Here is a 14,725-nt window from a genome sequence, read left to right as displayed (position 1 = left end):
ATTCGTCCTTTTTCACATTTACTTATAGATTTAAAGGAGAAAATGTATAAAATTGGAATCAAACTTGTAGGTAAGTAGCGTTTTAACTATATTTATGGCATAAATGCATTAAAAAGCAGCCTGATAGAGAGTTTCCATTTTCAGTTCTTCTTGTGTTAAATAAGTATTAATCTTACGGACAAAACTACGTAAATTCAGCTCCATAACATAAATAAAGTAATATATGTATAATTTCTATTTGATTTTATTCAGAAGTCATATGCTTTTTGTTCATGCTATATACCAATCTACTAGTGATACATATACTTTAAGATTCATGACAAGAGTCGCTGTGAAAAATACAATATTATCAACCAAACTAGGTCTTGGCCTATAATAGACAAAAGGCCAATTAGTGTTCATGGCCCTCGTATTACATGTGTTCAATATGTAGAATAAACTTAATCATTTGAGGCATATTACACATTCTAAAAATGTTAAATTTGATTTAAAATGTTAGCAACGTGACCAGAAAAATATGATTGATAAAATTTCTATGTATCGATAGTTTTCTTTTTTTTCTTGTTTTTTTTAATCTACCTGTTAGTAATCTAAGTTTTAATAAATAAAGTATAAGCACCTTAAAATCGACATAGGGAATATGAATGACATATAGTTGCTTCCAAAATGCGTGCCAATAAGTTACCGGGGACCAGGTCCTCTTACTCAAAAACTTGGTCCCCCTTCTCTGTAGTGGCCATGTTGCTACTAGGTACAGTATTGAACAACACAGTACAGATCAATAAATGCTTTGTGCTATAAAACATTCGAAACTATTTTTAATAACAGCAACTACGGATAATCTTTGAAATAACAACTTTAGACATGAACATTACAAAAATCGTTGACTATAATGAGTGTAAGGTTCATTGTAAATGCACCACAATATATGTGTACTTCTTTTATGTATAATATGTATATACTTACTGATTTGATGGATACACAGTTGAAAAACACGTTAGATGTCTCGGTTGGCAGCATGGTAATCGTAGCAGCCTACTGTGACTGGTAGTAAGTTAGGGCAAACTCAATACTACTTGAGGAGTAGAACGGTAGTGTGCAGTAAACTGAGCAGACGGGGATAGTGTAAAATGAGCGACCTCTCTGACTTCGAAAGAGGGCAAATTGTTGGCGATCGGTTACATGCTACGATCGTGACAAAGTGCGCCCATCAAGGGGTCAAGGTGGGGCAAAAGCAAGGTGGGGCTCTTGCCCCCCCTTTAGAGGAAATTGTCCTTTGGAAGATCGAAAACCCAATAGATTTATTAGAATAGTTACCGCAAAATTTGAGACTACATTTGAAATGTTGCTTATACTTGCTCCCCCTGGAAACCACACCATGGGAGTAGTAGGGGCCGACGTATATTGAGCCGAGTCAGCAAAAATTTTCTCGATTCTGATTGGCTGAGAGAGGTCACGTGACGTTAGGCCCCGCCCACGCGGGAAATTCAAATTTTTTAGGTCACGTGGTATGACGTCATGAGTCACCCCGCGGGGAAATCCCTCACTAATTTGTTCCCTTTTACGGGTAAGATGAGTGTTTATGATTGGTTGATAGCTGTCACGTGATTTTACACCCTACGATATTTGAAATTCGTTCCCTTTTACGGGTAAGATGAGTGTTTATGATTGGTTGACAAATGTCACATGATCTTAGACCCTGCGATATTTGAAATTCGTTCCCTTTTACGGGTAAGATGAATCCTTTTGGTACCCCAATGGTGATTGGTTGATAGAGGTCACGTGATCTTAAGCCCTGTGACTTTTGAAATTCGTTCCCTTTTTACGAGTAAGATGAGTGTTTTGGTACCTCGATTCTGATTGGCCGACAGAGGTCACATGATCTTAGACCCGCCACACACCCCATGAGTGAAATATAGAGCGATATGTCGGTGATCACCCTAGACCTGTATTTTAGAATTTTGTTCCCTTTTATGGTTATCCTTAAAGTTCCCATGGAGGGTTCAACCTCCTCCTTAAATAACCCTTTTTTGGTATCATGATATTGTACTGAAGTTTACATTAAATATTATCGTTCTCTTTGACAGATAAGATGATTACCAGCTTTCTTACCTTGATGGAGATCCTGTCCTTGAATTAGTAGCCTATGTCTCTGGAAGTAACAATGGTGAAAGAGGGGTGTCGCTTGTAGATTTCTTATAACACATTGTTGTGAGTTTAAGCGATTTATTGCTCAGTAAGCGCTTCATTAATGGAAACAGTGTTGCCAGATTTTTCTTACCTAAACTGCTCCGATTCTTTTCGAAACGGTTCCGCAGAGTACAAGAAATTTTAAACTAAAAAATTTTTCGAACTAAAAAAATTTCAAAACTAAAAAAATTTTAAACAAAAATTTTCAAACAAAAAAATTTGAAACAAAAAAGTTTCAAACAAAAAATTTTCGAACCCAAAAAAAAATTTCGAACTAAAAAATTTTGAAACAAAAAAGTTTCAAACAAAAAATTTTCGAACCCAAAAAAAATTTCGAACTAAAAAAATTGAAACAAAATTTTGTCGAACTAAAACATTTTTAAAAACAAAAGTTTCGAACTAAAGATGTAAATCACATCTAAAAATTTTCAAATCAAACTTTTTATCGAACTAAACTTTTAAAATTTTCGAACTAGAAATTGAAACCAAGTTTTAGAAAAATCCTAAGAAATGTTTCTCCAGGAATCGAACTCAGGTCTTTCAAACCAAAGATGTGTATGCTAACCGCTTAAATGAATTCGGTTTTAATCGATCTTGGTGGGTTTCGAACCATGGTCCTTGAAAAGGATACACATATACTTTAAGAAAATAAATCTGACAGTGTAACGCTTCTCAAATCAAACTTTTTATCGAACTAAACTTTTAAAATTTTCGAACTAGAAATTGAAACCAAGTTTTAGAAAAATCCTAAGAAATGTTTCTCCAGGAATCGAACTCAGGTCTTTCAAACCAAAGATGTGTATGCTAACCGCTTAAATGAATTCGGTTTTAATCGATCTTGGTTGGTTTCGAACCATGGTCCTTGAAAAGGATACACATATACTTTAAGAAAATAAATCTGACAGTGTAACGCTTCTCAAATCAAACTTTTATCGAACTAAACTTTTAAAATTTTCGAACTAGAAATTGAAACCAAGTTTTAGAAAAATCCTAAGAAATGTTTCTCCAGGAATCGAACTCAGGTCTTTCAAACCAAAGATGTGTATCCTAACCGTTTAGCTATGAATGAATTCGGATTTAATCATGCTTGGTGGGTTTCGAACCATGGTCCTTGAAAAGGATACACTTATACTTTAAGAAAATAAGTCTGACAGTGTAACGTGGATTAAAATAAAATGCTGATAGACTTCTTTGTGTGACGACATAGAAACACATATGATTGAAAAAATGCAAACGTCAGCGGATCGCATTACTTTAGTTTTACTACGAACGTGTCAGCATGATTCATGAAAAAAGCAAACATTGACATTCACGTATGGAATATGATGAAAATGAAATGTCGTCACAGTTACGACAAGTAGTGACATGTAGAAATCATTTGGGATCGGAATTGCGATACTATTGAGAAACGTGAATGACGTCACGATCGATTGTTACACATCGTTTTGGTTCGTGATTCATGACAAAAGCAGCGAGCGTTTTGATTGGTTCGTTATGACATCATTTTATAAATTTCCTCGTTTCTGATTGGTTGATGATGACATCGTTTTCACAACGACCTAAATAAAAATCTAAATTTCATTTTTCAAAGCCTACATCGCTCTCAACTGTGAAGTGAAGAAGATCTGCTTTTTTAGAAGTGTCTTCATTTAAGAAGCTTTACTGCACCGACTTTTTGTTCATTGAATTTGAGGTAAGTTCAGTGAGATTTTATTTTTCACCCAAGATTCGAAAATCATTTTTATTTTATATTTGTGGGGGCGGATCACGAATACACTGTTTTACTTTTAGTACGAAATATTTAGACTATGAAGAAATTAGTGGAATGGGAAAGTGGGAGTACGAATCAGGATCCCCACACATTAGAAGTAAGCACGATAAATGATATGTTTAGCGACCCTTCAGCGAGCACCCGTCGGGAATTGAACCATGGCCAAAGATGTGTGCGCTTAGTTTTGAAAAGAATACATTACAAAATTTCTAAAACTATGCCTGAGAACAATATGGTTCGATACCCTTTGAAAGCATTAGCGTCCCTTCAGCTTAACGTGATATTCGAGCAATCACCTGGGATTGAACCAAGGCCAGAGGCGTGTACGTCAATCATTTAGCTTAGTTTTGAAAAGAATGTATGATAACGCATGAGAATATTAAATTTCAGAAAAGGCTTGACAACGCTCCGATGTGGAAAGCAAACCCCACCGAGGATTGAACCAGGACCTTCCACGTTAGAAGCATGTACGCTAACCACTTAGCCACGAGTGCATGAATATGTGGTTAAAAAGATTTACGCTATACAGATTTTGTTTTGACAATTACGTATGTGTAACGTTAATGGTTGGTGAACCTCTTCAACTTGCAAACGCATCATTTAAAGGTCGTTGTGAGTAGAAAAAAAAATGCTTACGCGTATTTTATCACATCTCAGCACTGTTGAAACATTCATTCATGCATTCTTTTTTTATCACTATAGAATGGCAGGTCAGTTACATGCTGATGTAATGGTCTCGAGTTTGACAGCAATAAAACACACATTTCAGTAACATAATTATTTTAAAAAAACTTTGATTTTTTAGTACATGTGCTTTCATAATGAGATTCTGAACGTCACCGCCAGAAATCAAACTCAGGACCTTTACATGAATTGCTTAGTTAAGAATTTATCATGAATGTTATGATTTCCTGGGCTAAGCGGTTAGCATACGCGCCTTTGGCGTGGGAGACCCGGGTTCGATTCCCGGCGGGAGCTCATGTGGTTCGGATTCCACGTTAATCAGTAGGTCCGCGTCTCATATAGCCTCGCTGCTGAAAGGGACGCTAAACTAAAAAATCAAAAAATCAAGTCAAATTCACGCTGCTCAATTCCTTTTTTTCCATTACATATTTGTTTTACCGTACCTGTTTGTTTGTTTTCATTTTTTAATCATGGCCGAATCGGGTTTTACTGTTTGTAATGAAATTACTCGTCATTATAGACGATTTATGTACGTTTATGTATTATGAGGTGTGTATGTCAACCATTTAGCTTAGTTTTGAAAAGAATGTATGATAACGTGTGAGAATATTAAATTACAGAAAAGGCTTGACATGCCCCGACGTGGAAAAGCAAACCCCACCGAGGATTGAACCAGGACCTTCCACGTCCGAACCATGTACGCTAACCACTTAGCCACGAGTGCATGAATATGTGATTAAAAAGATTTACGCTATACAGATTTTGTTTCGACAATTACGTATGTGTATCGTTAATGCTTGGTAAATCTCTTCAACTTGCAAACGCATCATTTAAAGGTCGTTGTGAGTGGGGAAAAAAATGCTTACGCGTGCTTTGTCACATCTCAGTACTGATGAAACATTCATTCATTTCATGCATTCTTTTTATCACTATAGAATGATAGGTCAGTTACATGTTGATGTAATGGTCTCGAGTTTGACAGCAATAAAACACTCATTTCAGTAACATAATTATTTAAAAAAAACTTTGATTTCTAGTACACGTGCTTTCATAATGAGATTCTGAACGTCACCGCCAGGGAATCAAACTCAGGACCTTTTACATGAATTGCTTAGTTAAGAATTTATCATGAATGTTATGATTTCCTGTTTATCAGGTGATTAAGATTTTTCTTTCTTCTTTTCTTTTGTAGTAAATTCACGCTGCATAATTCCTTTTTCCATTACACATTTGTTTTACCGTACCTGTTTGTTTGTTTTCTCCTTTTATTAACATGGCCGAATCGGGTTTTACTGTGCGCAATGAAATCACTCGTCATTATAGACGATTTAACATCGAGGGCAGAATGCTCGAAATTCAATTCAACGCACCGCCCGCAGGAACCGATATCATACAGTATGTACATAAGAGTTTCCAAGCAATGCTGGACCATTTGTTAGCCAATGTCGACGATGAGGCGATGGTTGGTTTATCAGTAATATCACCACGGAACACGAATAAACCGTTTTGGGTGAGTTTTCGCCAAGCACGAAACTTGACACTGGAAACGATGTGGGCCTCCTTTGAAAGAGTGTTACAAAGTAACAATGCGTTTCTCCTGCATGAACCATTCACCGTGCATTTTCATCGTGTCGATATTCCACGTGGCTATGGCGGTTTGCGGCAAGGAGTACTTCAAAACGAAGAATTGTTACGAATCAAGCGAGGGATTGTACGTGTAAAAAATCAAGATTCAAGGTGCCTGGCGTACGCCCTTGTTATTGCTATTGGCCTGAAAAAATACAAGAATGTAGATGTGAAACGACATAGACAATATCAAGATCAATCGAAATGTGTTGTGGACGATGAAGTGAATGCATTATGTGCAAATGCAGGAGTGAATTTGGATCATGGTGCCAGTGTAAATGAAATTCGACAATTCCAGGCATACCTCAAAGAATATAAAATTACAGTGTATACCAGTTTCACAGGCCATGATATCATGTACGAGGGGCCCAACGATGAAAATCGCACTCCCATAAATTTGATTTGTTTGGCTGGACATTTTGACATCATTCAATCTTTAACTGCTTGTTTTGCAACCAATTTCTACTGTGAAGCGTGCCATAAAAAGTATGATCATCGTAACAGACATGTAAAAAATTGTCCTGTAACATGCTCCAAATGTTTACAGAGACCTCTATGCGACAAGAATCAAACGCTAGTGCTGTGCAACGACTGCAATCGTCAATTTTACGGCGAACAATGTTTTAATAATCATCGTAATATTGTATATCATCATGGGGAACCTGTATGCAAAATGGTGCAGCAATGTACTAAATGCTACAGAGTATATTCTTTTGTACGAAGTGGACAACGCATTCATGATTGCAATGAGATCTTTTGCAATGTTTGTAAGAAGATTGTTCCAGGATCCCATCAATGTTTTATGCTTCCCGATCGACAATGCTTGAAACCTGGTGTTCCTTCACTCATGCACGCAAAGAAAGCCTTGTTGATATTCTATGATATAGAATCTATGCAGGACATGAATATTGGTGATAATACGTATGTACACATTCCAAATTTATTGGTTGCACAACAAGTATGTTATGCATGTGTTGAAAACAATAATATCCAGCAGTCTTGCAGTACGTGTGGTCAGCGCCAGCATATTTTCCAAGGAGAGGATCCAGTTTATGATTTTCTCCAGTACTTGCGGGAACGTCGTCCCAATATAAATAGGATTTTCTGTGTCGCGCACAACGCTAAGGGATACGATGGACATTTTATCCTAAAGACCATGGTAGAATAATGTCAATGGAGACCTGACGTCATATTAAATGGGACCAAGATACTGAGTTTAACCTTGAATAATCTGACGTTCATTGACTCGTTGAACTTCCTACCTATGGCATTAAGTAAATTGTCAAAAGCGTTCAATTTACCCGCAACCAAAGGCTACTTCCCGCATTTCTTCAACACCAAGGAGAATCAATCGTATATTGGACCACTTCCAGAAACGAAGTATTATGGTGCAGATGAAATGGCCGTCGAAGACAGAAACAAGTTCATGCATTGGTACAACGATCATCGTAATGACACGATTGATTTCCAGAAAGAAATTCTCAAGTATTGTATTCAAGATGTCAATGTACTGCGACAAGCATGCGTTTCGTTTATGACGTCATTTGAAACAGAAACCAAAGTGAATCCCTTCTTGGAGACGATCACGATTGCCAGTGCTTCCAATTTAGTATTCCGCCGGAATTTCCTTAAACCTAATACCATTGGAATTCTACCGGCACATGGCTATCGATGGAGAAGTACCCAATCGATCGCTGCAATGCAATGGCTGGCCTACATTGAAAAAACCGAAGAAAAACAAATCTTACATGCGGCCCGACAAAAAGAAGTGTTTATTGCGGGATTCCATGTTGATGGTTACTACCAAGATCCTGAGACGTTAGAGGAGCACGTCTACGAGCATGCCGGCTGCTTTTACGACGGGTGTAAAGTATGTTTTACTACAGGCCGTAATCAGCCCATCTACAGCAATCCAGAAGACACCATGGAATTCCGTTATGAACGAACGCAAAGAAAAAATGCAAGACTGCGTGAATTGGGGTACATTGTACATGAAATGTGGGAGTGCGAATTTAATCAGTTCTTAAAACAAAATCCTGCAATGGCGACGTATCTGAAGAATCACCCGTACATGAACCGCAGACCATTAAATCCAAGAGATAGTTTTTTTGGAGGAAGGACCAATTGCGTGAAATTGTACCACCAAGTCGATGAAAAAGCAGGAGAAGTAATAAAATATTTCGATATTGTCTCGCTTTATCCTTACATCAATAAGTGTGCTAAATACCCTGTAGGCCATCCACGAATTTATCTACAGGGTGATGAAAACATACCACCAATAAATAAAGTCAATGGTTTAATCAAAATGTCGATATTACCAAGTCGCCATCTTTATCATGGTCTCCTGCCTTACCGATGTAACAAGAAACTACTCTTTCCACTGTGTGCTGCGTGTGCCGAAGAAATGAACCCAGACCCTACAGCAACGTGTACACACAACGACCAGGAGCGGTGCCTCACTGGAACATGGGTATCATATGAAATCCAGAAAGCAGTAGAATTAGGATATCAACCAGTGGAAATTTTTGAAATTTGGGACTATGACATTGAACAATATGATCCCATCACGAAAACAGGTGGCTTGTTCACGGAATATATCAATACATTTTTAAAATCAAAAATGGAAGCGTCTGGCTGGCCTAGTTCCTGTGTGACCGAAGAAGACAAATCAAAATTCATACAAACCGTCCTGGAGCGTGAAGGTATTGCATTGGATCCGTCCAAAATTGAAAATAATCCTGCACGAAGAAGTTTATCTAAGCTTTGTGGGAACTCTCTATGGGGAAAGCTTTGCCAAAGATCAAACTTTAGCCAGACCACAATTATTGATCGGCCGGAAGAATTTTATGAAAAACTCACTTCCCCCGACATTAAACTCCATCAAATTGTACCCATCAATGATACGATGTTGTATGCGTTCTGGGAGTACAATGAACATGTGCCTGTTCAAAACCGAAACACCAATGTCGTGTTAGGTGCATTTACAACATGTCAGGCACGTCTGGAACTGTACAAGTACCTGGAAATGTTGCAGGAACGTGTTTTATATTTCGACACGGATTCTGTAATATTTACGGAGAAGCCCGGGGAGCCAACCATTGAACCTTCAACGTACTTGGGATGCTTATCGAATGAGATGGAATCTTACGGACCACGAGCATACATCAAGACATTTGTCAGTGGAGGACCAAAAAATTACAGCCTAGAAATATACAATCCGGATACCAACGTCACCAGTTACATATGCAAAATTAGAGGATTTACATTAAATTACAATGCAGGACAACAATTAAATTTCAATACGCTAAAAGAAATGATTACAAATCAATGCCGTGGACAAGTCACCATCACTATCCCCCATAAGATATGCAGGACCAAAGACCATACCATCGTCACACGCAAAGAAGAAAAAATGTACAGTATCCAGTACACAAAACGTCGATTTAAAGAATTCAATTCCTATGATACGGTTCCGTACGGGTACGTTAAAAAACAGAAGATGGAACTGGAAAAAGAAGATGAAGAAGAAAAAACTGTAAACACCCAATAAGACCGCCATTTCTTTTTTCCTTTTCCTTTTTCCCTTCCTTAACCACAAAGCAGCAACACCAATAAGAAAATGAAGTACCCACAAGAGTTCATAAACCATCACCAACACCATCAGTGGAAGAAATGCAGAATCCCGTACCGAAGGAGGAACCTTGACCATAAAGCAGCAACACCTAGAAAAATGCAGTACCCAGAAGAGTTCGTAAACATCCATCAGTGGTAGAAAAGCTGTCATCTCGTACCCGAGGAGGAAGATGAGCCTAAACAGATCCATCATTTACGAGTAAGTTTTATTTCTCTCTTATCAATATTGACTCATTTTTATTGTTTCAGAAAAAATAAATTCTTAAAGTAATCCGTCGTTTCTTCTTTTTCTTTACAGGATACGGCTACAAGATTCGAAGATGATGACGCGTCCAACATATTCATTAAACTAGATCCTGTATTTATTATGTTAATAAACTTGTATGAGAAGACCACATACCTTTCGTTAAATACAACAAGTTGAAAAAAAAAATATGTTTTATTATTTCTTGAAACCCTGAACACTTGTTTTCAAATCATGGTAATCTTGAAAATTTAAGGTGAAAAATATATCCAAGATTTGGTTTACACGATTTTGTTCGAAAAAATAATTAAAGAATTTTTTTAGTGTCCAAAATTTGATTTTTAATTTAGTTCGAAAAATTTTTAATTTGAAAATTTTCAAATGTGGTTTACAACTTTAGTTCGAAACTTGTTTTTAAAAATTGGTTCGAAATTTTTTTAAAATTTTTAGTTCGAAAAATTTTGATTTGAAAATTTAGTTCGAAAGTTTTTAGTTTAAAATATTTTTCGAAAAAATTTTAATTTTTTTAGTTCGAATTTTTTTTGGGGTTCGAAAATTTTTTGTTCGAAAATTTTTTGATTTGAAAATTTAGTTCGAAAGTTTTTAGTTTAAATTTTTTAGTTCGAATTTTTTTGAAATTTTTGTTTCAAATTTTTTAGTTCGAAAATTTTTTTTGTTTGAAAATTTTTGTTTAAAATTTTTTTTAGTTTTGAAATTTTTTTTAGTTCGAAAAATTTTTTAGTTTAAAATTTCTTGTACTCTGCGGAACCGTTTGGAAAAGAATCGGAGCAGTTTAGGTAAGACAAATCTGGCAACACTGTTTCCATTAATGAAGCGCTTACTGAGCGTTTAAAAAATCGCTTAAACTCACAACAATGTGTTATAAGAAATCTACAAGCGACACCTCTCTTTCACCATTGTTACTTCCAGAGACATAGACTACTAATTCAAGGACAGGATCTCCATCAAGGTAAAAAAGCTGGTAATCATCTTATCTGTCAAAGAGAACGATAATATTTAATGTAAACTTCAGTACAATATCATGATACCAAAAAAGGGTTATTTAAGGAGGAGGTTGAACCCTTCATGGGAACTTTACGCATAACCATTAAAAAAAAATCCCGGTCTAGGATGGATCGCCGTCATATCGTTCTGTATTTCCCTCATAGACTGGGGGGTAAGATCATGTGACTTCTATCCACCAATCAAAATTGAGGTACCAAAACACGCATCTTACACATAAAATAAAACAAATAAGTAAGGGGTTTTCCCATGTAATCTGTTCACTGTGTGGCAGGTCTAAAATCATGTGACCTCTATCAACCAATCAGAATCGAGGTACCAAAGTATACATCAGAAAGGACACCCTAATTTCAAAAATCCTAGGACCTAAAATCACGTGATCTCTATCATCCAATCAGAATCAAGGTACCAAAGCACTTATCTTACCCGTAAAAGGAAACGAATTAGTAATGGATTTCCCCGCAAGGGTAAAACATGACGTCATACCATGTGACCTGTTCACCGTGTAGCGGGTCTAAGATCATGTAACCTCTATCAGCCAATCATAAACACTCATCTTACCCGTAAAAGGGAACGAATTTTCAAATATCCCTGGGTCTAAGATCATGTGACAGCTGTCAACCAATCAAAACACACATCTTACCCGTAAAAGGGAACAATTTTCAAAAATCCTAGTCATAAAAGAGAATGAGGGATTTCCCCGCAGGGTGACTCATGACGTCATACCACGTGACCTGAAAATTTGAATTTCCCGCGTGGGCGGGGCCTAACGTCACGTGACCTCTCTCAGCCAATCAGAATCGAGAAATTTTTGCTGACTCGGCTCAATATACGTCGGCCCCTACTACTATGGGCGACCTAGGTGACGAATGTGGTAAATATGTTGGATATATCGCAATTTAACTCTCATCAACTCAATAGCATCTTTGGTGCCTTTACCTTTCCGGAATCCAAATTGATCTTGCTCCAACATATCTTTATCTTGCTTTCCAGCAACCTGTTGAGTACTCATGGTGGGAAATAACGCTAATGATTCCGTTGTCACTGCACTTCCTTGCTTATTTTTTCTTGGGTAATCAACCATTGTAACATTAAGAGAATCCTCTGCTACATTTTGTTAATAAGTTAAGTCTGTATTTTCACCGCATTGATTCTTAATTCCTTGAGCAAATCTGCCGGTATGTTGTCGTCTTCAGTGGCCTTTTCCTTCGCATGTCTTCGATGGCTTGTACGTGCTACTTCACTTATCAATACACTGAGTCCTTTTTCTTCTTCATCTACCTCTTCCTCTGCTTCGATCGCAATATCCTTTGTACAGCTCTTGTAGTGTAGTGTGTCTAGTAGAATCTGTTCAACCTTTCCCCAACTATTTTCTAGATAGCTGTTACTAGGAGTACATCGTCACGTATTTTTATTTCAAAATTGACAATACCACCTGTGTCCACTTTTGCTCCCAATTGTACGGGCTAATAGCCTTAACTTTTAATGACCTTTTAATTCAATTATATTTAATCCCTTGTTATTCTATTTGAATACGATATATTTTAAAAGTACCGTTCAACTTTTAAAGTGGGCATAAAAGTTCACTAGTCACCAATACGCTTCGATGGCGGAATTTTAACCTTAGATGTCAAGTGTATAGTTTACAAAGTAACAACATTCGTACTACAGTCATCCAAAGACGAATTAATACTATAATGATAATATAATTCGTGCACTTTTAAGCTCCGACAATGTGCTATCCGTAAAAAAATATTTTAGTTTTACGCCCCACGATTATGCTGGCTAGGCTAAAGGAGACGGTGATGATGAGCAATGAATCCAACGGTGGAATGAATAAAGTGGGAGAAAACGGGAGAACCTCTAGAAAACCGACGAACATGGTGTTTGTCCACCACAAAACTCACTTGACGCGAGCTGGGATCGAACTAGGGACCCGATCCTAAGAATACGTTCACTCTCAATTTTTATCCTTCTATTACAGTCATTTCTAACTGAATGCTCTCTCATGTCACAGTTAGTGCTTCCTTTGTCATATGGAAAGGAAAATGAAATAACAGGAAACTTGCCACTGAGAAAGGACAGCGGTGACAGGCGAACAAGAACGTCGCAACATGCGTAAAAATGTCGATGATTTCGCAGGCATACTTAAAAATCCATGACTACAAATACATTGCAAATACTTGCTTATTTTATTCTCTCACCTCCATATTTCAACAGGATTTCTTCAGCTACCTCATTGACTGTAAAAATGTGATCTTATGTCATATACTGTCCAGCTGGAAATGTCTGTTCTATTGAAACCGAAAACAGTAGATCTACCATCAATATCAATATTGAATCCTCATAAGAGCAATAACCATAAGAGAGAAATTTTATTTTAAATATATACCGATTTTTAAATATGATGCTCCTTACATTTTAATATTATGTTACAGGGGTTGAATACTAATTCAACATCAATGCGCTTAATCACGCTTTAATGAGAAAACATTGTCTTACAACTAAACTTACCTATAAGAATGAGATGTCTGCAATGAGATGTTAAGGACACTACTATATGTGATTCCAACACTTCAGCTGCTTCTTCCACAATGACTGAGGAGAAAAAGTAAAATAGACATGCACTGTACATTAAGGATTGAAAGTTTACGTTTCATTATAAAATAATTTAAAAGATATAAACTTTCAACGTCGTTTAACATTAATTGTCTAACGATACTAACATAATTTGTTATTGATCTGCAATGCAGAGAATCATGTTTCTGAAAGTACGCTCATTTCTCTGAGTAATGTCAACAAAACTTTGAATGAAAATTTCAAACAATTTGAGTGCTCAACATTCACTAACTTTGTTTGTGCAGTTTCGACGGTGCTTCAAGCGTATTTATCATTCAGAAGCCAAAGAACTTCAGATGTGTTCTTCAAGTCATATGGTATAGGATCAAATTCTATAATACCAATCTTGTAAAATGATCAAGCAGTAAAATTCTAATCCCCAACGCCGAAACAAACGAAGAGATATCTGTAGTTGTATGTTCGAATTATTGTGGAGAGTCATGGCGAACAGCCAGTGTGGCTATGATTGGTAACTGTGCGTCAGACAATCAGGTAGTGTAAAGAGAAATGTACTGTGATTCACAGGCGTCTCTCGCGAGGGGACAATGGGGACGCGTTCCTCCTAATACTTTGTGTAGGGCAGCAAATTGATGAAAACTAAAGAAGTAAAGAAATAGGGAGAACAAGTGAGTGTTATATATGTTATTAAGTAGTATTATTAGATCTACATTGTGTTTCTACTTATATGAAAGTCATATGAAAGGTAGCAGTGCTAAGAAGGATGGATAGAGAAGAAACCCTGAAAATATAGGAAAAGAAAAGTATGGGAACAAGGTTGCAGTGAAGAATGTACAATAATGAACAGAATGTTGAACTGTGTATTAAGAAAGGAGGTTGAGAAATATACAATAAACGTAAGGAGGAATTTTAAAGGATAAAGAAACTTGATTAATGTATATGGAAGTACATTTAATGGAAATAGTAATGTAGCAGAG

At 36.7% G+C, this 14,725-nt stretch overlaps 1 protein-coding gene across 1 annotated transcript in view; it reads right to left on the bottom strand.

The window, feature by feature from the left end:
• The window catches only part of LOC145690513 (NFX1-type zinc finger-containing protein 1-like), a 176,187-nt gene that overhangs the window by 80,252 nt on the left and 81,210 nt on the right, over positions 1–14,725 (bottom strand). The window contains exon 3 of the mRNA XM_081765469.1: positions 13,686–13,769. Coding sequence (XP_081621595.1) covers positions 13,686–13,769 — 84 coding nt within the window. The remainder of the gene's footprint in view (positions 1–13,685; positions 13,770–14,725) is intronic.

Source organism: Thermobia domestica, chromosome 1 (assembly GCF_964235325.1).
Source record: "Thermobia domestica chromosome 1, izTheDome1.hap1.1, whole genome shotgun sequence".
In the NCBI taxonomy this organism is placed as follows: Eukaryota; Metazoa; Arthropoda; class Insecta; order Zygentoma; family Lepismatidae; genus Thermobia; species Thermobia domestica.
This window is presented reverse-complemented; position numbering and strand designations above follow the sequence as displayed.